Source organism: Eleutherodactylus coqui, chromosome 8 (assembly GCF_035609145.1).
Source record: "Eleutherodactylus coqui strain aEleCoq1 chromosome 8, aEleCoq1.hap1, whole genome shotgun sequence".
Lineage (NCBI taxonomy): Eukaryota > Metazoa > Chordata > Amphibia > Anura > Eleutherodactylidae > Eleutherodactylus > Eleutherodactylus coqui.
Window position 1 is genome coordinate 139,084,903 of NC_089844.1, and position 26,995 is coordinate 139,111,897.

General features: G+C 46.6%; 1 protein-coding gene across 2 annotated transcripts in view; it reads right to left on the bottom strand.

The window, feature by feature from the left end:
- Positions 1-1,045: 1,045 nt before the first annotated feature.
- E4F1 (E4F transcription factor 1) overlaps positions 1,046-26,995 on the bottom strand; it is a 40,404-nt gene continuing 14,454 nt past the window's right edge. The window contains exons 4-13 of one of the 2 annotated variants that reach the window (XM_066576555.1): positions 26,169-26,368; positions 25,969-26,089; positions 23,361-23,513; positions 22,260-22,402; positions 21,942-22,047; positions 18,872-19,089; positions 16,050-16,248; positions 10,563-10,726; positions 9,104-9,166; positions 1,046-4,184 (exon numbers count right to left, since the gene is read on the bottom strand). In XM_066576555.1, the coding sequence (XP_066432652.1) occupies positions 3,843-4,184; positions 9,104-9,166; positions 10,563-10,726; positions 16,050-16,248; positions 18,872-19,089; positions 21,942-22,047; positions 22,260-22,402; positions 23,361-23,513; positions 25,969-26,089; positions 26,169-26,368 (1,709 nt within the window). In that variant the 3' untranslated portion in view covers positions 1,046-3,842. Of the gene's footprint in view, positions 4,185-9,103; positions 9,167-10,562; positions 10,727-16,049; positions 16,249-18,871; positions 19,090-21,923; positions 22,048-22,259; positions 22,403-23,360; positions 23,514-25,968; positions 26,090-26,168; positions 26,369-26,995 lie in introns of both variants that reach the window. The other variant, XM_066576554.1, reaches the window with a different exon arrangement.

Sequence of the window (26,995 nt, forward strand, 5' to 3'; positions counted from 1 at the left end):
GAGCGGAGGGGTCTTACAACCTATACATAAACCCCTTACATGCTGACACGTCTATTAAAAGTACATTTATCAGTGATGGTTTAGAAAGTGACAACTGCTAAAAACTGTAGGCGGTGGCGCAAGTACCGATACCCCTCTCATTAAAGCGACCCCCCCGGGCCCAGACAAGGACCACTGCTCTGCTTCTCCAACGACCTGATGTACACTGTGTATTAGTAGAAGACATTACACCCGCTTTAATTAGGGCTCATTCCCATGGCTATATGCGTAAAACACTGCATGGGTTACTCAGCATTTTACGGTCATGTGAGCCGGTTATCGCTGTGTATGGCAGCGGTTGTGCGCTGCACATGACAGCATTTCTCACGCATGCGCAGTGTGACCAATTCATTTTTTTTTTTCCACACTCCTGCTCCGTCTCATAGCAGAGTTAAAGGGGTTGTCTCGCGAAATCAAGTGGGGTTATACACTTCTGTATGGCCATATTAATGCACTTTGTAATATACATCGTGCATTAAATATGAGCCATACAGAAGTTATTCACTTACCTGCTCCGTTGCTAGCGTCCCCGTCGCCATGGTTCCGTCTAATTTCGGTGTCTTCTTGCTTCTTTAGACGCGCTTGCGCAGATCCGTCTTCTCCCTTCGGCTCCGCTCGGCAGCATCGGCGTTTTGGCTCCGCCCCCTTGTACGCATCATCGCGTAGCTCCGCCCCATCACGTGCAGATTCCAGCCAATCAGGAGGCTGGAACCGGCACACGTCATGGGGCGGAGCTACGCGATGATGCGTACAAGGGGGCGGAGCCAAAACGCCGATGCTTCCAAGACCAGCCGAAGGGAGAAGACGGATCTGCGCAAGCGCGTCTAAAGAAGCAAGAAGACACCGAAATTAGACGGAACCATGGCGACGGGGACGCTAGCAACGGAGCAGGTAAGTGAATAACTTCTGTATGGCTCATATTTAATGCACGATGTATATTACAAAGTGCATTAATATGGCCATACAGAAGTGTATAACCCCACTTGATTTCGCGAGACAACCCCTTTAAATATGCAAGAACAATAGCACGTAATACGGAGTAAAATAGAATATGCGGCCATCTTTTTCACTTAAAGCATATACACAAATAGGAAGGGATCCATGTACTTTCACTGACTCCATTCACTGCGAAATAGGTGGTGAAAATACGTTTGTGGGAATGAGCCCTGAACCAGCGCCGGCCACAATCAGCAGTGCCGGCCAGACCAAAAAGCGTGCAGCGTTTTGTACACTGTGTATTCAGGTGCTTTTAGATGGAACAATTATGGTATAATTGAGCGAAAGTGAATGCTAATCATTCGGTCTGAACGCAAGCAAAGGACAAATGACAATCATTCACTTCTCATTCATTTCCTGCAGGCATAAAAACCATAGTTGGCTTGTTTGCTAATAGTTCAACATTTCACATAGCGAATGTGAAACACTGAACGATTATCGCTGAATGAGTCAATGAATCTGCGCGTCGTAGGAGGCCGCACAAGAGTGAATGAGCTGCTGATGAGATCACTCGCTCGTTCACTTGTGCGAATGAGAATTGTCCAGTGTAAAAGCCCCCTTAGCATGCATTGGTAGTCTATCAGGTAGTCAGAGAAGCAGTGCAGCCATCTTTGTTTGTCCAGGCCTGGAGGGTCGCTTTAAGGAAATCCCATTCATAAGTGGCTGTTCTTTAAAAACAGCTTCAATTAGTCTCAGTATACACATTCTCACTCTATGTTCCCTGCAGGTGAATACCCGATTCCTTGTTAAAAGGGGACAAACTGTATTTAATAAAAATAAATAAAATCAGTAGGAGTCCGACTCCCCGAACGCCTGCTAAGCAGCTGTCTGAACGCACAACAGCATGTTACAAAGTTTACTAGGTACAGCTCTGCACTTTTTGTAGTGGCCATGTCTAGTATTGCAATTAACTACGTCTTAGTCCTATTCAAGTGAACGGGTGTGAGCTGTAATGCCAGGCAGAGCCACTATACAATGTATGGCGCTGTGCTGAGCAGTACCTTCACAGAGGTGATCAGGGATGCGTCAAGAGCTGGGCTCCCATGATCTCATATTGATGGCCTATTTTGAAGGCCCTTTTACAAGGGACTACTGTCAGGCACTTAAAGGGGTTGTACCAAAATTACAAGTTTTACCCTATCCACACAGAATAGGGAATAACTTGCTGCTTGGTGGGAGTCTCACTATAGAGATCCTCAGCAATCTCAAGAACAGGTGGCCAATATGTCCCTCATCCTCCTCACTGTGGGGTTACTGTAGCCCGGCAGAAAAGAGACTACTTAATGAAGTGCTGGTTGTGCAAGTGCTCCATTTGCTTTTAATAGGACCGCTGAGATACCCAAGTAGCACCCAGTCTGGTATTGCCATCAGCCCCATTGAAGTGAATGGCGCACTGACCGTGCATGCTCGGCCAGTGCTTCTTTCATGCTGCTGATACTGTGGGGGAAGAAGCGATCCCCGCAGGGACACGGGAGTCCTGTTCTGGAGATTGGTGGGGGTCTCAGCATTAAGACACCCACGATCAAAACGTTATCCAAGCGATTAGTGAATGGAAGTGGAGCGTGTGAGATGTTATCTGCAAGCCGCCCGCTTCCATTCAGAACCAACAGGCAGTCATTCATAGATGAACGACTGCCTGTTTACACAGGATGAGAGTAGATTGATTTTTCATGCCCGCAGAAACTCTGCAATGAACGCTAAGCAAACAAATTGTGTGCCATTCAGTCATTGGCAGCGTTTACATTGAATGACTTTTCAGTTCAGTTTTGCATGTTGCAGCGATTACTTCAATGATAATCGTTCAGTGTAAAAGGGCCGCAAGGATAGGCCATCAAGAACCATATAACCCCTTTAAAGTGCCCATCTAGTTTTTTACTACCTTTTCAAGGAATGTAATTAGCCAATAAGTGGGAATGTCTTCTGCTTGGGGCTGTGGAGCCATAACCGGTGGGGTATCTCATGAGCCAACAGTCAATCAACAGACCCCTTACTGAGTTTTAGGCAACGGTCAGACTTCAAAACGAAAGTAAATTCCTTAAAAAAAACACTTGTCCTGCCTCCGCGGAAGTAGTTCAGTTAACACACACACACACAGTAACAACTGCACTCCTATGTACGGATGTATCAATGCTGGAGAAGGGTGGATACAGCTTATTGTTTAGTGGCACATGTCAATTCTAAAGCAAGAGTGCCATAGATAACCCTACTGTTCTAGCGCCTAGATCAGGCTAAAAGCTCGAGTGGTGAAAAGCTTACTAAAAAAACATTCCTCTGGTGGTTGCGGTAACATACGACACCCCACGCATGGCATAGCCATTAAGTTTCCATTGATGAGTGGAAAGCTGCAGCTTTCTCAATGTGAGAAGGAAGTGGGGTGCAGCTACCCACAGAAATACAGACTTTAGAAGATACCAGTACATCCGACACTGGGTTGTGACCGAGGAAATAAGTGCAAAGCTCAAAAGGCACGAGCATTATTCTGCGCTTACCACCTCCCCCCCCCCCCCTCAGACAGAACAGCGATCGCCAGCTGTTAATACAATCTACAGGTCTCTTCCTCTTAAGCTATTGGTGCATTAAAGTGACAGAGTCTTGAGCACTTCTCCCCAGCGCCTCCATCACATGACCTTAACGACGGCTCATCTCCGGCATGTCTGCAGCATGTAGGCTTTACACTTGTGTGCGCCATTAAGACCTGAGACACAACGCCATCTAGTGGAGGCTGGAGTATGCAATTCACAGCAGCCCAGCGTACGAATTTGGTTTCCTGTTTTAATCCAAAGTCATCAGATAGAAGGTGTAGACAGCTACACAATAACCGTCTGGACCTCCACCTCCCCTTCCTGTGATGTTATGACAAACTCTCCAACCTGGTCCACCATTGCCACATCCTCTGGTACTATAACTTCCTCCACAGGAGAAACTTCGTTGGCGATTATTGTTCCATCTCCAATGGCAGAGGCCAGCGTCAGGGCAACTTGCTCAGTCAGAGATTCTGGGGTAGCTATAGTGATAGTGTCTGTAGTGGGGACTTCCTCTATGCAGGGCTCAGTAGTGTCATCCAGTGTCACGTTTTGTACGATGATCTGTTGTCCTGGGCTGGCATTGCTTACCAACTGCTGTACCACATTCAGAATATGGCCGTCAACCTGTGTAGACATGAATACTTTGTAAGAAACAAGGGAAAAGGGAAAAAAAAGCCTACGGAAAAATGTTGTAACACACATATGCATTTTATAGTGTATGTATGACCGACTTATGCGACACTCTCCAGATAAACAGACCTGGGTGTAACTCACAGACAATTAAAAAGTTTCATTTCTTAAAGAGATACAGAGGATTCTGCGAAGGACTTGAAAGTCTGTGGATGAAGATGCCAGGAGGGTCGGACCCTGAAGGAAGGCTTCTTCCTGTGATCCTGTGTGGTTTTCTTGGTATCCGCTGAACGCAGACTAGTGCGCCAAAAAAGAAAGAAACTGACCATGCTTTTTTTGAGTAGCCCTCGCTTAGCTAGACTTGTTCTGTGGTAGGTGAGAACTCTTACCACCCATGACCTCCAAGATGATCCTGTCTAGCCTAGCACTGAGGAGGCGAGAACCTTAACAGAGAAGTCCAGTTAAGGACCGTTTAGACGCCACAACCACTCCCGAGGTCCAACTAGTTGCTATGGAGGCCGCTGAGGCCCAAACCACTAGTCTGTCTGCATCCAGGGAGGCCTCACAGAGGCTGTGCAATATCTGCAAGTTCTTCCAGGGAAGAACCCAAAAGAATGACGCGGCGCCATTACTTGGCCCACTCAGTAGTAACCCTGTTGACCCAGGTAAAAGCAAAGAGGTCATAGGGCCAAACTGACCACCCATAGGGTGCTGTATTTTGCCAAGCATGACACTGGAGGGTCTACCATTAAAGATGCCCATTTCATTGACGACTCTTCTGAAAAAAAATTGTCTTGGATCGATTTAGTAAGGTCCAGGACTCGCATGAGACAGAATGTGCCCGGTTCAGCAACTAAATGGGCTGTAGTATAGAGGGGGCCAGTAGGCAGATCGCTGGCAGCCTGTCTCAATGGGAGGCAGTCAGCATGAGAATTTGATGCGACATGCAAAGTGCATGACTCTGGTTGCGGCCTGTCTGGAGCTTTCGGCCCTGGGATTGGACATTGTGATATAGCAGCAAGAGAATTACGCACTAGGTGTGGCAGAGGGAACACAGATTAGAGAAGCTAGCTGTCCTGGAGAGCCTACCCCATCTTGTGCCGATGGATTAAGGTGTTGCTGCTGCGAGAGCGTGAGCCACGAGAGGTACCACAGGTCTCAGCAGAGAAAGAGGGGAGATGCAGAGATCAGGAGAAAAAAGGACCTGAAGATGGGCCTTAACCCTCGGAAGCCAAAAGGAGCACAAGAAAAGGGCGCCCAGAATACTTCCTCCTGGCAAGACATTAGGATAGGCTGAACAGACCTTGAAAGACCATCCCACTTCCCCTGAAGCACCCAGCAATCAGGTGGCTGAAGCTGCAGCCCATCCCCTGTGACAAAGCAGACCCAAAGCCATAGCCTGAAGAAAGCACACACTCTCCCCTCCTCCAGGGGCTGCGATCCAGTGGCAAGTAGGACCAGAGGAGCAGCCACGGCATGCACTGTCCCAGAATGCCAGAGGAGAGTAGCTTCAGCCTGACCCCATGCAACAGCAACCTGCGGCAAAGCATCCGGCCGCCGGGAGTAGCCGGAGCTTACCGCATGGCCTGAGAAGCAGATGGAGAAGAGCAGCAGTGGGGTAACTAACCCACTGGTGAACAAGGGCGGGCACAGCGTGTCCAAGAGGCAAGGGAGCCAGGAGGGGAGGTCTATTATAAGGAGACCACTCCAAACACGGACATGGTGGGAGTTGTAATAGGGACTGCAGTAGGGCCCCTATAGGGAAAGGTTTGTTGACATCCTGTGGATGTAGAGTATGACGATAGGAATGAGGAAGTGGAGGAGGGAGAGAATACTTACCACACTGTGAAGTATAGATACCAATCTGCAGATCATGACTCCTGTACTCAAGTAGCGTGCACCCCAGGGACTGCTCTTGTTGGAAGGGGCATGCTATGTATGGTGGGTCATGGTCAAACTAGTGTTGGCTCATTCCCTCTTTTCCTTCAAGGGTCAGGCATACCACAGGGTAGTTGATTCTAAGCTTTTAGCCCACTCAGTGGAGTAACTGGGAGAGTTTAGTGCCTGCCATGTATTCCTGATTGTAGTAGAAAAAGAACTGAAGACCGATAACAGAGAGGTCTGCCTCATACGGACACCAAGTTAAAATTGATTAGCTTGGTGCATGCAGGAGGGGTATAGCTGGTAGGAGCAGCAAACATCTTTCTGCTTAGTGTACTCCTCCTATTGGCAGTAACTATATCTACAGTCTGAGCTGTGTCCCCCCAATCACACGGATGAGAAATAACTTGCTGGGAAGGAGGCATCCTATGAGAGTGGAACACAAAGCTGTTTAATTTATGAAGCTCATAGGAGATCACAGATACCTTATTAAAGTAACAGACTCCCAGGAGATGGGGCTGACTCTGGGGATGCTTCTTTCATATTTTCCTTCCTCACCATTGGCTTGCCATCTGCCCGCAAAGATGCCAATCCATGCATCCTGGGACTACTTATGAGTGCATATAGTTCTAAGTAGTCAGCGGGATGCATGGAGTGCAGCTTTCTTTGCAGACAATGAGGGAACAGTGAGAATGGAAAGTATAAGTGAGGCATCCCTGGACTCTGTGATGCATCTCATAAGCCCATTACTTTAGTTTGTGAGGCCCATGTGAGATCAAAGCAGCCCTTCAATAGGACCCATTCTACTACTACTTTATCTGTGGAGACTGCGTAGATGGTCATACACATTAGATGAAAGTGTGTATAAGGGTGTTACAACTCTTCCCTGACAGCAAATGTCAATCATGTAGAATTTCAACATTCTGGATCATTTCTTCCCACACCGAGTCTCCTAGGTATTTAGCAATGACATGCCCTCTTCACCATCAGGAAGATATGCACACCCAGCCATATATGGCTTGGATGAGAGGAGAGAGAGCTTGGTAAGCTATATGGTCACCTTAAGGCCGGCTTCACACGAGCGCATACCTCAGCACTGAGTTTTCGCAGAATGAATGATACCGTTTTGTGCGCAGCAAACAAGTGCACCAATAGTTCCAGAGATCTTCCTTTTCCAGCGCAATGACAGTGTTTCACGCATCTACTTGTGTATTGTGTGTGCGCATTTGCGCACCCCCCATTGACCTCTATGGGGACCTATGATGCGCAAATACACAGAAAAATAAAACATTTTTTTTTTTTTACAGGGTTTATTTTGCATTACCAAAATGCACGCAAAATATGGAAAGGTGAACGAGCCCATTGAAAGCAATGGATTCTATTTTCTGTGTATTGTGTGCAAATATGCCTGTGTGAAGCTGGCATAACTGTTAGCTTTGGGTGAGGCTGAAATGACACTTACCGTATTTATCGCTCTATAAGACGCACTTTTTTCCCCTCCAAAGTTGGGTGAAAAAGTCAGTGCGTCTTATAGAGCGAACGTGCCGAAATCAGACCCGGCCAGAGCTGAAGAGGATCGCAAATCCTTCTCACTGTGCTGCCGGCCGTTTGCATACAAAGCCGGCACAGCAGTAGAGCAGAGCAGCCCCACAACAGCTGATTGCTGGGGGCGGGGGAGGAGCAGGGAGCAGAGCGGCCCCACAACAGCTGATTGCTGGGGGCGGGGGAGGAGCAGGGAGCAGAGCGGCCCCACAACAGCTGATTGCTGGGGGCGGGGGAGGAGCAGGGAGCAGAGCAGCCTGGCTGTACAGCAGCTGATTTCGGGGGTGGGGGGGGAGGAGCAGGGAGCAGAGCAGCCTGGCTGTACAGCAGCTGATTTCGGGGGGGGGGGGGGGGGGGAGGAGCAGGGAGCAGAGCGGCCACACAACAGCTGATTGCTGGGGGCGGGGGAGGAGCAGGGAGCAGAGCAGCCGCACAACAGCTGATTGCTGGGGGCGGGGGAGGAGCAGGGAGCAGAGCAGCCGCACAACAGCTGATTGCTGGGGGCGGGGGAGGAGCAGGGAGCAGAGCAGCCGCACAACAGCTGATTGCTGGGGCGGGGAAGGAGCAGGGAGCAGAGCGGCCACACAACAGCTGATTGCTGGGGGCGGGGGAGGAGCAGGGAGCAGAGCAGCCGCACAACAGCTGATTGCTGGGGGCGGGGGAGGAGCAGGGAGCAGAGCGGCCACACAACAGCTGATTGCTGGGGGGGGGGGGGAGGGAGCAGAGCAGCCCAGCACGTACAACAGCTGATTGCTGGGGGCGGGGGTGGAACAGGGAGCAGAGCAGCCCGTACAACAGCTGATTGCTGGGGGCAGGGGGAGGAGCAGGAAGCTATTGTACAGACAGGCAGCTCCTGCTATATTGCTGACAGTGTGATAAAGATAGCAGGTCTGCTCCACACCAGCACCCATACAACAGCTGATTAGTGAGAGGGAGCTGCTGCCCCCCCCCCCCTGCTCAGCAGTCAGCTGTATGTACAGACACTCTCACATCTGCCAGCTACATAGGCAGGGAGGGGGAGGGGCAGAAGGAGAAAGAGCTGCCTGCATTGTATATATATTTGTGCCTAGTTATACATAACCATAATGATACATGCCATGCAGGGTTCCTGGAAAGTTGGGTGACAACTTGACAACTAATGGAATCATTACATTGTCACTCAGCTCTTCCAGGATCCTGAATGCCAACTGCAGAGTTATGCAAGCATGCATACCACATGCATTGCCATAACTATTCAACGTGGGATTCAGGGCTCCTGGAAAGCTGGATGACAAGTAATGAGATCACCATTACATTTATACTCAGCTTTCCTGGATCCTGAATGACAAGTTGACCTAGTGGGATATACTTCATTCTGAGGCGGTACTACTGTAATACCTCCCTCACTGCCTGGTCTGGGGAGTTCAAAATATTTTTCTCCTATTTTCCTCCTCTAAAACCCAGGTGCGTCTTATCATCCGATGCGTCTTATAAAGCGAAAAATACGGTACCTCCTCTGTTCCTGTACTTTGTAGCAGCTCAGCAGCCTCACTAGTTTCTATTTCTTCAGAAGTCTGTGCATAGGAAGAAAAAAAAAAGACAAACAGTTTAAAATCTTTTTCCACGGACCTATCGTCAGCCCAATGTAAACAAATGCTGATCAACAAGCATATCAAACAGCACTCGTAGGCTTTTGATTTACACGTGCCGAAAATTGCTGCTACGGGGACAAATGGTAATTAGTATAATCGTTCATACGTATAGGCCGGCTGTTGGTCTTCCTGTTGACACAGGGAGATGTACAGCCTGCTTTCTGAAAATCAGTGATCAGCCGATGAATGAGCATTCGCTCGTTTGTTGACTCACTGATGTCCTTTACATGGCCCGATAACTGTGTTAACCCAAACACTCCCCAGCTCTTATTTAGTTTGGGTGGGAAAGCGCGTTCTGGATTCTTTGGAATTACCCAACAAAAATTACTGTCCTGATGATTTTATTAGCAATTTTTAGAAAGTTAAACGTAAGTTGCAAGTTTTTCACATTGGGAAGATGATTTGTAATAATCCTGTAAATATATGTATACTGATATTACATACATTTATAAGACTAGATTCATTACTAATTCCTCCGATATCCATCTCTGTACTACAGTGCCATACATAGGCATCCTATAACCGCATACAAATGGGAATAGCATATGTTTCTAACACTATGCAGAAGACAGCGCCGATGTTGGAGCCCTGTCCTGCAAAGTGTTAGAAACACGTTTCTAACCTCAAACATGCAGAGAACTCCCAATGTCAGAAAAGGTCTGACACTGCATTGGAAAGGGTTAAAGGGGTTGTCCCGCCACCCAAACTGATTTTTTTCCCCATTAAGGCCCTGTAGAGTAGAAGCATCACACACTACAGCTTTACACATAAAAAACGATATTTTGCTCACCTTTTTATTCCTTTTCTTCCCCTTATAAAGCTGGCCTGAAGGATTTTTCAAAGATGGCGTCGCTGGCTAGTTCCCATGATGCACTGCTGCCTCTCTCTCCTCAGCGTGCGCCCTCCCGATGACACCGGTCACATGACTGGAGGACTGGCGTCATAATGGAGACGCACGCTTCACTGCTTTGAATGGAGCCGGCAGGGAGAGCATTGCGATCTCCTGCTACTGCTGTGACAGCTGTAGTAGGAGTTTCCTTCATCTCCCCGGCATGTCCCCTCATCACTTGACACTGTGACAGCAGTGTCCAAATATCCAGTAATGAGGGGACATGATGAGGAGATGAAGGAATCTCCTGCTACAGCAGTAGGAGCAGATCGTGATCTCTAGCAGCACTTTCAAGTGACAGCCCAACTCCCGCACCCGCCCCCCCACCGCCAAGTGACAGCCCGACTCCCGCACCCATGCAGGGACTTCATGCAGAGATTCCCATGTTCCCTAACCCCACCACCACAACCACCCCCCATCAGCAATTACCTCAATGATATATTCCTGAGTATCGGCAACCACTGAAGAAAACTCCACCAGCATAGTATGTGGCTCCTCGGAGGCCGTTGTGCTGCTCATGGTTTCCGAGCTATTGCTGTTTTCAGTCGCCGTGTGGTCTGCCTGTTCTGAATGTTGAAGAATGACACAACCACCTGAAGAGGAGAAAGACTGTTCTACTTAATGGAATAAAGATGTTGTATGTTACCAGAAAATCGTAGTCACAGTTGCACAATACTGGCACTTTAACCGCTTCCCGAATGACTCACGTGAATAAACGTCTGCCAGCAATGGGCCAGTTTGCTGGGCTGCTGTATATTTACGATCCCTCTATTGTCAGCCGTAGCTGGCTTAAAGCTTCCAGGACGTTCCAGCTATGGCCAAGTGGGATTGTTCTCAGTAAGAGAAAACAGCTATGGCTGTAACCGCCTCTGATCTGGGTGCAGACACCGGGACCCGATTGATTTAGGTCCTGATAACTGCACCTGGATCAGAAGCGGTTCAACCCATCCCATGATGCATCGGTGGGTCACTGAGCTATCAGCTGTCAAAGTAAGTAACATTGGGACCTGTTCTCGATGCAACAGTCAATCCCTCCTGTGCTGCTGGGACCCGCCAGTCACAGGGTTTCCTACAGCATGGGACAAGAACTGAGCCCCAAATGCAGAAGCGCAGCTTCCTCGTTTTGGTGGTTGCTTGGGAATACCTGTGATGTCAATAACAAATATTTTTGCACGTAAATGATTATCACCCATGTACAGAAGTGGAGGTTAAAGCGAAGGGAGGAAGATACGTTTATGGCTACAATAGGGGTTTTCGTTTTAACTATTATTGCGACATCATTCTACATAGGAGAGCTGGAGTTAATTTGGGGGGGGGGGGGTATATAATAATTGAACAAATCACTTTAAAACGGTGTACAAAAATTAGGACAAAACTGCATTTTTCACCATTTCGGACCATTTTTCCCTACCTGAAAAAACACTACAAAATTACTCCCACTTCAAGTTTAAATAAAGAAGCCCCATGCACCCGACACAGTGCCAGAGCTATAGGCCCATCTCCCTTTTAAATGTGGATTTAAAAATTTTCTCCAAGATTCTAGCAAACCGAATATCCCCATACCTACAGCGACTGATACACACAGATCAAGTGGGCTTTGTCCCACAGAGAGAAGCCCGAGATAATACTATAAAAGCCATAAACCTGATCCATCTCGCGGAAAAACTATCCACCCCAATGTGCATATTGTCAACGGATGCAGAAAAAGCATTCGACAGGGTGGATTGGGATTTCCTATTTGCCACCCTGTCACAACTCGGGACGGGACCCCACATGACACAGTGGCTAGCGAGTCTGTACTCCAAACCAACTGCAGAGATCAGAGTAAATGGCCAGCTCTCGTCCTCCTTCCCCATCACAAACGGGACAAGACAGGGCTGCCCACTATCGCCACTGATCATCATATGCCTTGAACCTCTTCTAAATCACATCCGGTCCAATCAAGACATAGGGGGGGCTAGCCCTAAAAGACACAGAATATAAAATAGCAGCCTACGCGGATGACCTCTTATTTTTTATTACGAAACCGCGAATATCTCTACCCAACCTAGTAACAGAAATTGATAGATACACAAAATTATCAAATTTCAAAATCAACTACCAGAAATCCGCGGCAATGAATATCTCACTCCCACAGACCCTCGCGGAAGAGCTCAAAGACGCATTCTCGTTTCACAAGAGGAGAGACAAAATCCTCTATCTAGGGATTCATCTGACGCCCAAGGTGAGAGAGCTGTTTCCCGCAAATTATCCTAACCTAATAAACAAGATCCGTTTAGACCTAAACGCATGAACAAAGGGACTCTTCTCATGGTTCGGGAGGGGGGGCCATATTCAAGATGAACATCTTACCGAGAGTGCTATACCTACTCCAGGCCCTACCGATACACGTACCTAGGCAATTCTTCCAGCAATTACTTTCCCTCATGACGAAATTTATCTGGGCATCCAAACCAACCCGAGTATCACGTAACATCTTGACTAGAACAAAAAAGGAGGGAGGGATGGGCCTGCCGAATTTCCCCCGGTACTACCAGGCAGTGCATCTCGCATGTATAATAGACTGGCACAGACACAGGGGAGCCAAGCAGTGGATTGACCTAGAACAGTTGGCGACATCGGTACCCCTAGTAGTACTCCCATGGATTAAAAACCAGGCCACAACAGAGCTGTCAAACCACCCAACTATAGGCCCCACTCTGACAAGTCTAACAAGGCTCTCGGAGGAAGCGAGTGTATCTCCTACACCCTCCCCCATGTACCCGATACTGGGCAACCCGGATTTCCCACCGGGTAATGAGGGGAAAACATACCAAGAAAGGTTAGCGAGAGGAAATTTCAGGGCAAACCATTTCCTCAGAGAAGGCCAGTGGTGGACGGGGGAGGACCCGGGAAATGAGACGGACCAAGCTGGGCTCACATTTTGGCAAAGTTTTCAACTAAGACATTTCCTCCGATCCCTTCCCCACCCCAATTTATACACGCACCCCAAGACACAATTCGAGATTGCGTGTAGTGAAGAAGGCCCCTCAAGACACACACTGTCAAGGATGTACAACATCTTAAGCACACAACAAGAAAACCCACCCCCTAGATACATACAGCAGTGGGAGAAGGACCTAAATACAACATTCAGCCCAGAAGAAAGGGAGAGAATATATTCACATTGACGCACACAACTTCCCTGTCAAGTCAAATACAAGAATCAGGATATAAGATCCTGTCACGCTGGTACAGGGTGCCCTCCCACCTACATAGGATGTTCCCTTCGGTCTCCCCACTATGCTGGAGATGCGGATCAGAACAGGGGACGTTACTACATATCTTCTGGGACTGCCCGGTGTTGTCGAGCTACTGGGCGCAAGTGTGGAGAATCACATCCAAATTCACTACATACACCCTAAACAAAACACCGGCTCTCTTCCTCCTGCACCACTGCGACATCCCTATCTCTACCTACAAGAAGTCAGTGGTCCGCCACTTGATTAACGCAGCGAGAACCTGCGTCCCCAGACTGTGGAGACAGACAGACAGCCCCCTACTATAAGGATGTGGTTAAACTCTGTAAACTGGATGATGGAGATGGAGGACCTTACGGCCACACTGAGAGGTACGCAAAACAAATTTAGGATGACCTGGTATCACTGGATGGAATTTCAGAACACTGAAGAGTTCGCTCAACTCTGAGACCATACACAGACATATGTGGTACCCCACCTGTCCCTTCCCAACCTCTCCGCCCCACCTCCTTCCCTAATAAATGTAAGTTCTCATTAAGGTTTCACCGTTAGAAGTTGTATACAGCATAGTTTATTTGAAAACCAACAGTTCAGACAGAGCCGGCCCAGAAAACAAGACTGTTTGCACCAAACAGAAATAGAATCCGAACCGGTTAGAGCATATATAAGCCGATACTGTAACAGCTGTCAAAGTTATCTAAATATCTTTGTATCCAGAAGAAACCATTTAACAAATTACCGAATGTATGGAAAATATATTGAAAATGTTAAAGTATTTAAAAAAAAAAAAAAAAGCAGCCCCATGCGTCTCAAAAGCAAAAAAGGAACAGAACATTTTGGGGTAGGCTACAGAACTGGGGGGGGGGGGGTGGAGGGGAGTTGGGGGAACAATAATCACCTGAAGGCCACTCTCACACAGACAGTTTTTTTTTTTATAGTGTTTAGTACAACATTTGAAACACCGCGCTAAATTCTGTAAAACGCCTCTATTGATTTCAATGGCGCGTCTCAGACAAGCCTTCAAAAGCAGCATTTCAAACACGGTCTGCTCCATTTTAGTGTGTTTTAGTGCTTAACGCACCTAATCACCCATCGCACTGATGGGGTGCATTAAAAACCGATGTTGAATACATTTGTAAAGGCTGAGATTAAACAGACGTCAGTGTGAGAGTGGTCTTAGAATACGAATGACATCCTGCTCTGGGGGAAAAAAAATAAAACATTTGTGGAATGCGGTTTTGGCATTATGCAATTAACTTAGTGACACTTTTTTCACCCCTGTTGTTCCTTGCAAGCATATGACTCAAGAATGCTGTGTTGATCGCTGCAGTAAGACCTCCCCTTTGCCAATCATGCGACTCCAGCTCACTCCACCCTTTAGGCAGAATGAGAGACATCATGTACACAGATAACATGTGCCTACACTGTAGACAAAAAGCAGACAGTGTGTGTACATGACTGGCGGGGTCACATTAAAGGACAGGGCGAGCTGGAGGGGAAGTCACATGATTGGCAGATATGACATCTTGGGGCAACGATAAACACCACGCTCTTGGGTTACGTTACCATGGGAGGACAACAGGGTCAGAGGCGCAGGTAAAAATAAAGTGTCATTGAGATCTACATAACTCTAGAAAACCATTGCTCCATTATTTTTTGTTGACTGGACATCCCTTAAAAAAGGCGCAAATCCAAATTTTACACAAACACAAAATAGTATATAAGGCACTCGTTTTGAAGTAAAATCCAAATAAAATACTAGTAGCCCGATGCGGCCACTCCTGGTCACCAGGCGGTTTGCAATATAAAAAGAAGATTTTTGTTTTTCTTTTCCAAAATGTTTCAAGGTAGATTACCTCGGGATGGGAAGGGATGGGTAGGGATGGGTAGGGTAGGGATAGGTAGATAGCTCCATTGGACACCACTGTTGCGAAGGTGCCCATCAGGAAGGATTACCTCGAAGAGAAAATATCTGTGTACACAATGACAGAACCTGTACAATAGTGCAGAGGTTTTATGGCTCCATAGTAAATAGTGCAAACTGGCATGATCCAGCTAAAGGGTTTTTTCAGGCCATTTGTATAGGTTATAACCCATTAGGATAGGTTATCAACCGTTGATCAGCTGGGATCCTTCACTTGGAATCCCTGCTGATCACCTGTTCAGACGACCACTGTCAGGGCCAAAACACCGTGTACGGGGTGGAAGCAGGTAGCTCTGACCCCTCTGTAGTAGCTGATGCTTGCAATTGCTGGCACAGCTCTCACTGAGGGGTCAGAGCTATCTGCTGCCACTCTGTCCACTATGTTTTAGTGCATACAGTGGGCACTCAAACAGCCGATTGGTTGGGGTCCCGAGTTGCATACTCCTGATGCTCAACCATTCATGATGGCCTATCCTGAAAATAGGTCATCAATAGAAATATCCCAGAAAACCCCTTTAACTACAAATTCCTGTCACTGCCAAATTAGACATTTATTGAACAATTACACACATGAAGAATTGCTTTCATCCCGTTTCACTAATTCATACAATACAATCGGCACATTAAATAGCAGTCTATCGACCAGCAAGTGAATTATCTCAATGCTGCCTAAATGTATTTTCAGCAGGTAATGCCTCAATATAAAACCGCTGTAGTGACAGAATAGTATCCTTACTAAGTATATAAATTTACCTTTGGTTTTCATGTGGCGGTTTAAAGTGCCATGCTCTGCAAACCCTCGGCCACATCTTGGACACTTAAATGGCTTCTCCCCCGTGTGATGCCTAATATGCCGCACCAAAGAGCCCTTCTCCCTGAAACTATGAGGGCAGTACTGACAGACATAAGGCTTCTCTTCCATGTGGGTACGTAGATGAACTTGCTGAGCGTTCTGTAACAAGAAGTGAGGCAAATAATGAATTGCAATAAAAATAACATTTAAAAATTCCATATAAGACACATTTTATCAATATGCGGCAAGTGTCTCAGATGGGAAAACTTAATACCCCTTACGCAAATATAGTGGATATAAAAAGTCTACATACCCCGGTTAAAATGCCAAATTTGTGTCATGTTAAAAAATCCGACAGATGAATCATTTCAGATTTCTTTCCCTCTTCAGCGTGTCCCGTTATCTGTACAACTCCATTGGAAAACAGACTGAAAGCTTTTAGGGTGGAAAAATTTAGAAAAAAAACCCCTAAAATTATGTGGTTGCATAAATTTACACATCCTAAAACCAATACCTTGTTGATATACCCTTGACTTGGCAATCTTTGCCCACTTTTCCTAGCAAAATCAGTCAGACTGCAAAGTTATCTTGTGCAGCGCCCTCTACAGATCAACACATTTTCAATGGGATTCAGGTCTGGGCTCCAGCTGGGCCAATCCAAAACTTAGATCTTCTGGTGAAGCCATTCTTGTGGCGATTTTCAGGTAAACTTTGAGTCTTTGTCGTGCCGAAAGGTGACATTCTCTGCATCTTCAGCTTTTTGGCAGAAGCCTGAAGGTTTTGTACCAAAACGGACTGATATTTGGAATTGCTAATAATCCCCTGCACCTGACTAAAGCCCCAGTTCCAGCAGCAGAACCGCCCCAAAGCATAATGTTGCCCCCTGCCACCTTCACTATGGGTTGGGGTTCTTCTGGTGATGCGAAGCGTTGGCTTTGCATCAAACATACGTTTTGGAATTCTGGCCAGTTCCTCCTCTGTCTCATCAGAGCAGGACACGTCCTCCCACAGACTTCTGGCAGACTTGATGGAGGTAAAACAAGCAGTCTTGGATGTCTTTCTTTGTTAGGAAAGTCTTCCGTCTTCACCCAACACACACCACGGCCCAGACAAATGCAGAATATGGCAAATGGTTGTCACATGCTCTACACAATCGATACTTGCCAGAAACTCCTGCAGCTCCTTTACAGTTGCCGTTGGCCTCTTTGCAGCCTCCCACACCAATTTTATTCTGGTCCTTCAATCAATTTTTGAGGGACGTTCAGTTCTTGGAAATGTCACTGTTGTGCCAAATGTAATCCACTTCTCGACAACGTCTTCACTGTGTTTCCTGGTATATGTAATGCCTTGGAGATGTTTTGGTCCCCTTCTCCTGACCGATACCTTTAACCCTTTCCAATCCAATTTGTAACCTGGTTTTCCTAGGGGGCTTACTCTTTTTCTGCTGTTATACAACGGCACTATCTGCTGACGAAAGCCAGTACTGCATGAGGTGACACATTGGATAGGCTCCGACAGCAGAGAGGCTGGCAATATGCAGTAAGAGAACCCCGATAGACGTCTTCCAACATCGGAGCTGTACAGCCTTAAATCATAATGTCTTCAGAGGATCCCTTTGATGTGCTGTAAGCTCTTTACTGACCAACCAAGAAAATCTGAGTAGAAAAGCTGAACTTTATATGGAGCAAGTCAGAATCACTGTAAATAATGGCAGCGGATTTATCATGAGTTTACTTGTGATTGGCTAATTCTAACTAGAACCACATCCCTAAACTTAAGTGGGCGCTCACACTTCTGCAACCACGTTATTTTAGTTTTGTCATTTTTATTTTTCCACCCCAAATGATTTCATTGTGTTTTTCAATGGAGTTGTACAGATAACGGGTCACATTGAAGGAGGAAATAAATCTGAAATGGGTCTGTAGCGTTTTTATATCCACTGTAGCTAGGATTTACAGTGTGTTTAGATGAACTGTGCCTCTTTCTCTTCTGACAGATTTTAATATATACAAAGTTTACATTTTGGCTTCACATGACACTTTATACCACCATGTGTTTTAACTTAGAGGCGCTTATGCTGCATACACCAAGAAAATATTCCAGTCCTAGACAAACAAAGATGGCCACACCGCTTCTCTGACTATCTGATGCACACTCTACTCAATTTACACGCAACGATTGTTGTTTGAACGAATGACTTAACTACATCTACAGTGAACACTGTTTATGTTGTTTTCTCAGGGGGGCGTGTTTATGTGAAGAATCTCTGGCCAGGAGGTTTTCAATTAGTGCAAAGAAAAAGCCATTGATTGTGTTTAACTGGGCAAACAATCACTGCCCCCCCTCAAGTCACATGAAAGACTGAACGACTGCCATTTAAACGTAACGACAAGTGAACCGACAACTATTTTTATGCAGGCTGAAACTCAGTGATAAATGACAAGTGAACCAACAGTGCATGATGGCTTCTAGTTTACATGTGACGACTATCGCTCACTTTCGCTCCTTTGAATGAATTTTGAGCAAGAATCATTGCGTGTAGATGGGCCTTAAGACACTACACACTGCTCTGACTGGTCAGTACTGCTTACGCAGACAGCACTGGTTAATCAAAGCATGTGTAGTGTCTTAGACTAATGATGTCTAGTAATGTACAGTGTGCAACAGGTAGTCATAGAAGTGGTGGAGCCATCTTTGCTTGTCCAGAACCAGAGGGATGCTTGAAGTCATAACTAGGATAGATTTAATACATTTCAAAGTCACCATCCCCCGTCCCTCTCACCTTCGTTTTGTATCTTTTGCCACATTTTGGACAGGGGAACGGCCGGTCATCAGAGTGTACCCTCATGTGGCCCTTGACGTGCGCTACCGTTTTGTACATCTTCCCACATTCTCCACATTTGTATCGTCGAATATTGCCATGAGATTCCTGATGCTTTTTGAGCATGTGAGCTTTCAAGAATTCCCGACCACACTGATCACAGCGGAATAGCTTGCATCCTGCCATAACAACCAGAAGATATCCATTACTTGGGTTTGTCACAATGCATTTATGTCTCAAAAATAACTGTATGAAACAGAAGTGACCAAAGCAACACTTTTTTTTCTTTTTTTTTTTATAAAACACTGCACTTATATGAGGGCTCACCCACAATGGATTAGACAAATATGGAATCCATAAATGCCTCCTTGTCGAGCTGAGAATTTTTTTATTTTTTTTTATAGCACTGGCTGATATATTTCATTTCAATGTAATGACTTGTGATTAGCACATGTACCAGCAACAGCATCATCCCAATAACACAGGACGACAGCCTTTTGTGTATCAAATCCATTTTCACAAGTTAAGCTATAACCAATATAACAACTTTGGTCAAGTGAAACAAGGATCACGTTTGCAATGAGACAGTGCAAATAATGTCTGTGAATAGAATTGCAACACTACATGCAACGGATTCATGATAGTCATGAAAAATTCAAAGCGGCTGGATTACAAACGGCAAGTGGCTTTTGCAACACAGAGATCAAACTAAGTTATGTGTGACTGTTTCACTTGTGACATGCCAGATTTTAATTTTTCTTTTAATTATCTAATAGGCTGAAAGACCAAAAATCACACACAACTTGCAATAAAAAAAATCATATATTACAGATAGCCATGGTGCTTCAATGCAACAGCTAGTCACAAAGATTTTGAGTTGCATAACTAAAAATTGCTGCCTTAAAGAATGGCTTCACTTTCAGCAAACTTTTGACATGTCATAGGGACATGTCAAAAAGTATTGATCCATGGGGTCCACTGCAGAGACCCTCACCGATTGCTAGAATGAGAGGGCTGCATTGCTCATCCAAGCGCTGTACCCTCCTTGCTATCTTCGATGTTTTTCAACTGCTTTCAGCATCTGAAGACAGCCACATAGTGATCTGTAGAAGCTTCCTATACACCTCTATACACCTCAATGAGGCAGTCTTCAGCTGCCAGGAGGAGCCAAAAAGCAGCAAAAATAGCTGATAAATTAAAACACTTAGATGAGTGCTGCATCCCTTACATTCTAGTGATCAGAGGGGCGTCTCAGCAGCAGGACCCTCACTGATCAATACTTCTGACATGTTTATATGACATGTCAAAAGTTAGCTGAAAGTAGTTACTCTTTAAAAGAACATGTCACTATGGCAGACTAAGAGCATTGCTAAATGCAATGTTGTTAAGAGTCAGGGTTCCTGTACATGCTGTATATAATCTGCAATAACTGCATGCGGATCACCACTAACAGCTGGGCTGCACTTGTACTTGCCAATGAAAACAATTACATTGTGTAAGTGCATCCTTCTGCCATAAGGAGTGTGAATTGCACTTACTAAATACTCTCCAAAAGTGCCAAAAAGGGGGGAAAGAAAACAATGCCCTTCCTGGTTCTGTAGATTGATATGGCCTATCCGTAGGGCATACACTCCACACAATGGAATACATGATTTTTTTCCCCAGAGTTGTTCAAGTGACGCTTTGGTCAGGGATGAGCCAAGGTGGCCACACCACTTCGCTGACTACCTGATGCACACTGTGGATTGGGATGCATGGTTAGTTTAAGATATTACCCACTGCTTTGATTACCCAGTGCTGCTCACATGAGTAACACTGGACAGTTATAACAGCACATAGTGTCTGAAACATGATGCATCAGGTAGTCAAAGCAGTGGTGGGTATTATTGTATCTTGACGCCACCAAGAAGTCCTGGTGGAGCCAAGAGTAACAGCTGGGTGACACCCCCTGAAGCTGATTGGCTGCAGAGCTGGCTTCCCTGCAGATCCTGACAGCCGACTATAATTCTCTGCTCAGCTCCTGCCTCCCGTCCCGACTCCTGTCACAGATACAAGCTCCTGGCTACTGCCTGAAGTCCCATCTCGCAGCCCCTTTGTAAGGCTCCCTGCTGCTGCTCTGCATGCATCTGTCCCGGCTCCCGTCACATATACAAGCTCCTGGCTGCTGCCTGCAGTCCCCGCTCCCGGCGCCTCTGTAAGGCTCCCTGCTGCCGCTTTGTATTCCCCGGCGGCTGTACTGTCCCACCTCCGGTGCCGATGCTGCTGCTTCTTGGGCGGCTGTTTGGCGCTGATGCTCCTGATCCCCGCTGGCAGGCCAGTATACTTGCAGTCCCGGTTTCTTGCCCCTCTCCAAGGCTACCCGCAGCTGCTGTATATTCCCCGGCGGCTTTACCATCCCACGTCCGCTCCTTCAACCTCCCCCGCTGTCGGCGGTGTGAAGGCACCACAGACAGCAGCCGGTCGTCACATGTCATCGCAGGTACAGTCTGTGCGCCTGGTCATGCAGTGCAGGAGAAGGCAAGCAAAAGAGCCGCTGGTCCCAACATGTGAGCGCTGCTGATTGCCGGTGGGCCACGCACACTGCTCACAGCTGCAGTATTGCGGGAGCACAGTATTCGGAGCGGTGTCAGGGTATATGCCTATTATTTGTAGTTATTATTGTATGTTGACGCACAGCTTCCAGGACCTTGCGAAATTTACCCAATTGGGAGCTATGGGTGTGACAGGGGCGTTCCTGCATGAAAGACCTGTCAAACCCCTAGTTTCCCCTAGGCATCAAGATACAATAATACCGAAGCGATGTGGCCATCTTTGTTTGGTCGAGCCAGGAAGTGCTTTCCTCTCAGGTACCTTCATTGGCACTTGAAGGGAGGTTGCTTACAGACTGTTTGACTGTACTTGGACCCACTCTATTATGGTATCATACAGATGCCTATATTTTAGTAGATCTGTCATAGCGACAGGCTCTTTTCACATTTGCTGACAGTCTAGATATAATTAAGGATTCTGGTACCTGGCAATAACACTTTACCTTCATGTCCTTTCAGATGGACCTTCAGGGAGTTGCTACTCTTGCAATATTCACCACACTGAGGGCACTTGAAATCCTCTGTGTCCTGGTTTAGTATACCATCTATCTATTGAAAAAGAGTGCCAGATATCAACACATTATATACTCACGCACTGCAGGCTTATTACTATTGTTTCAATGTATCCCTCTACAAACAAAGACAGAATATATGATTATTGCATTTTTGTCTCCATCTTTCCTGAACTTACTACCACATGACTGCATCTGTAGAGCAAAGGTAGCATCTTGAGTTCAGGAGGTCTGAAAAGCTCTACTCACCCCCGTTTTGAAAGCCACAGCTCGCACCTGGACATGAATCTCATGTAGTAGATTGCCCTTGTCATCAGTTACTAGTTGGATCACTGGACTGCCATCTATTTCATCTGTACCTAGATGCGACGTGACGTCTGTCGATACTAAAACTGCAAAAGAGGTGAAAAAAAAAAAAAAAGAAAAAAAAAAAAAAAAAACTTATTTCACATTGAAATGCCATGCACATACCACCATCATTATCACATAAGCCAGGGGAATTAACCCTTTGCAATCCAATTTTGGATTCAGGTTTTCCTAATGGGTTCTCTCTTTCTGCTATTATACCATGGCGCCATTTGCTGGCTAGAGCCAGTACTGCGGTACGGGACATGCTGAGGCCCCCCCCCCCCCCCCCTCCCCGACAGAGCAGCCAGTAATATACAGTAAGAATACCCTGCCGGTTGTCTTCCGACATCAAAGCTGTACGGCCTTCAATCAGAAGGTCTTCAGACATCAGACAGTGGATTGGAAAGGGTTAAAGGGGTTGTCCCGCGAAACAAAGTTGGGGTATACACTTCTGTATGGCCATATTAATGCACTTTGTAATGTACATTGTGCATTAATTATGAGCCATACAGAAGTTATTCACTTACCTGTTCCGTTGCTAGCGTCCTCGTCTCCATGGTGCCGTCTAATTTTCAGCGTCTAGTCGCCGGATTAGACGCGCTTGCGCAGTCCGGTCTTCTTCTTTTCTGAATGGGGCCGCTCGTGCCGGAGAGCGGCTCCTCGTAGCTCCGCCCCGTCACGTGCCGATTCCAGCCAATCAAGAGGCTGGAATCGGCAATGGACCGCACAGAAGACCTGCGGTCCACCGAGGGTGAAGATCCCGGCGGCCATCTTCACCAGGTAAGTAAGAAGTCACCGGAGCGCGGGGATTCAGGTAAGCACTATCCGATTTTCTTTTTTTAACCCCTGCATCGGGTTTGTCTCGCGCCGAACGGGGGGGCTATTGAAAAAAAAAAAACCCGTTTCGGCGCGGGACAACCCCTTTAAGAAGCTCACACTGGTCTGAAAATGATCGCCAACACACAAGCATACAGATTGCTGTACTTTCTGCTGTGAACAGACCTGATGAGTTTGCGTCACGTTTCAGTACAATGCTATTCCCCAGGACGTGGCTGATCTTCTCTGTGCAGGGTGTCAGAGACCTCATATGCCGCGATAATGCGCCCGACTCACGGAAACTTTTCCCACACTTTGAACAGCTGTAGGGTCGTTCATCTGGTAACAGGAGATCAAAAATAAAATGTGAGGACATTTCTGAAACCTTTACAGGTGATTTTACCATTTACATAGTCACACTGTATAGCTGGCTATTCATACATGTTTCAGCCACCCAACTTCCTCATATACGTGCATCTTCCCATCAGCTCCATTTGTGTGTTAACTGTATTAGAGATGAGAATAAGCAGATGTCAGGCACTCATAGTGCCGCTCTGGAATAAGACTAACTTTAACATGCCCCAATGCCACATCACTTGCCTTGTCGGAAAGGTGGGGCACGAGAGATCAAATTGGAAATTCACTTTTTGATGGTACCCACCAACAATTCTGGTCAGCTTACAGGGGCAGCCTTGACGAGAAGCTATCTTTTGCAATTGAAACCAGCCTGGCAATCTAATGATCACCTCAGATCAGGCTTCTACAACTCTGGTCAAAGAGATGCATCTAGCTATACTTTGTATGAATGGCCAGAATAATACATTGATTAGCTTGGTCCAACAGACTTAGGGCTATTTCACCAGTCAATAGGAAAGGATGCCACCAGCACAATCCTTGTGCTAAATATAAGCAGACGGTCGCTTGCAAAGTCACCTTCTAGAAGGTCCTATCCACAAAGACCCAAATGTAGTACCAAACGGAAAGCAGGCGTGACAGCTTACGTGGTGCAGTGAAAAACAAACTTCTTTATTCCTCCACACAGTGAAACATACAACATCTCGACTCTGAGTCTTTATGAAGGGCTATTTCACATGACCGTATGTGTTTTTACAGCTCGCAAAGCCGTAAGATCGCATGAATGAAGAATTGCCGCGAGAGTCCTGATCTTTAGCCGTGTATTTTCTGCTGTTCACACGAGCAGCTGCTGCGTATCAGCAAAAGAATACGCTGCAGCGTGAAAATCCCTCAATCAGCAGCAATCCTCGGAATGACCACTAATGCTCAAAATCGCCAGCTGTATTCTTTTCCCAATGTTGGACGCAGGTAAACTCCCTCCCTTTTTTTCAGCTCCCGTAGGAGCCGCGTCATTAAGGGGTTAATCCAACAAGAGACAACCAATTATAGCACAGCGAGGGCTGAAGACCTTGGTGTGTACACGGGTACATCAGTTTTTAGGGGTTCGCAGTCTTAGAGTTTAACTAATGAAACCAAGTGCAGTAAAAGTTAGTAAATTAAATGATTCAAAATAAAGGTGTTAACCCCCTATTACATTTCCTGCTGCTCCAGCGCCAATTCTATCATGCTGTGTCCGTACAAGTTTCACACAAAGTCCTCAGAAATCCACCATCAGAACAAGCAGAGAATTGGCCATCGTGCAGAAGACTATGTGGGAGATTGCTATCCCTAGCGATTGCAATAGTTACCGGCCCCGAAAACCGGACAACAAAGCGAGGTGACGTTCTTTCTGTGAGCGTATGCAGACTAATGCAAAGTGATGGTGTCACGGAATCTTTAGTGATGAAGCCGCCTTCCACCTTTTCAGGCACATTGATCACCTCTGACAGGGAAAACATTTTGATATTCTGCACTTAGACTTTTGGAGTTTCGGTTTCCATTAATATCAAATGTATTCATCCAAGAGTCATTAAACATAAAGCGTTCACTTCTATCCCCCTGGGCAGATTAATGGGTCTCTGTGTTGCGGTGCATATGAGACCCCTGTCAATCAGGGGCAGTGCTGTGAATATATGATTAATGAGCCACACTGGACTCTTCTCTGCCGGGTACTGCAAACTTACAGATCTAAGTACAGTATTCCAAAACTCCTGCACTGATTAGTATAAATGACAGACGCTGAAATGGGCACCTAACTATACTGTGCGGCCGGCAGCCAAGGCATTATTGGGGACCTGATTGGTTTAATTAAAGGGGTTGTCCCGCGAAAGCAAGTGGGGGTATACACTTCTGTATGGCCATATTAATGCACTTTGTAATGTACATTGTGCATTAATTATGAGCCATACAGAAGTTATTCACTTACCTGTTCCGTTGCTGGCGTCCTCGTCTCCATGGTGCCGTCTAATCGCCGGATTAGACGCGCTTGCGCAGTCCGGTCTTCTTTTCTGAATGGGGCCGCTCGTGCCGGAGAGCGGCTCCTTGTAGCTCCGCCCCGTCACGTGCCGATTCCAGCCAATCAGGAGGCTGGAATCGGCAATGGACCGCACAGAAGACCTGTGGTCCACCGTGGGTGAAGATCCCGGCGGCCATCTTCGCAAGGTAAGTAAGAAGTCACCGGAGCGCGGGGATTCGGGTAAGTACTATCCGTTTTTTTTTTTTTTTAAACCCCTGCATCGGGTTTGTCTCGCGCCGAACGGGGGGGCTATTGAAAAAAAAACAACCCGTTTCGGCGCGGGACAACCCCTTTAACACTTCTAGACAAGGTACGTATATTCACATGCCACTGACTGAGCTGTGGTTACTTGCAGAGGCCTCTTTACTTCCCAATGTTCCTCACCTGTGTGCCTTCTGATGTGGCGGATTAGAGATCCCTTCGTCCTGAATGAATCTCCGCACATCTTGCATTCAAAGTCTTTCTTGGTGCTGTGGGTGAGCATGTGAGCTTTCAGAATGGTGCACTAGGGGAAAAAAGGTAGTTATTAAACAAGGGGTCCTCAAGGCACCATGACCATGTGAACCCCAGAACCTAACACATACGCTTTTAAAGGTCTTCTCACACGTCTGACAAACAAAACGCCCTCTTTCATCCACAAGCATCTTCATCACAGAAACCTCTTCAACCTGCGCTGAAACCTCAGAGCTTTCCTGCCACTCCACCTCTAGTTCCTGAACGTCGCTCTTCTGGTCACCCACCATATGGTTCTCGCTGGCAACAATCTTCACCTCTTCAGATATTGCTAGGATGACAGAAGTAAATGTAAGAGGCTGACAGCGTTTACATTTCTGACATTGTGGTGGGTTTGCTCTGGTCTTCCCACTGTACATCCAAGATAGATACAGGGGGGTGGACAAAAGTATGGAAACACCGTATGCAACGTATGCCTTAAGTTACATGGGATGATGAATCATATTCCACAATACTACCAGGAAATCTTAACTATAACAAAAGGGCAGCTCCGTGCTAATGATTATAATCCCATGAGGATCCCTCCTAATGGTCCGGGATCCATACATGTGTACTACAGCGGCGTTAGTAGGAGGGGCTGTAGTTGTTGCGTGATGGTGGTAAACGTCATTTATCTTTGAGACAGCGTTCTATGTAGTTGTGAGGGAATTATATCAGAGCTGATGAAATTCCAACGCGGTGAAATTGTTGGGGCCCGTATGATGGGTGCCGCTGTAACAAAGGGTGCCGCTGTAACAAAGGTAGCGGAAGTTTTTGCTGTATCATGAGGCACGGTATCCAAGATTATGACAGAATACAGCAAAACTGGAAAAACCGCCAAACACCAGCGTGGACGGAAATGTGTGTCAAGTCTTAGAGACAGACGATCATTGCGTAGAGTTGCGATGACTACAGCTTT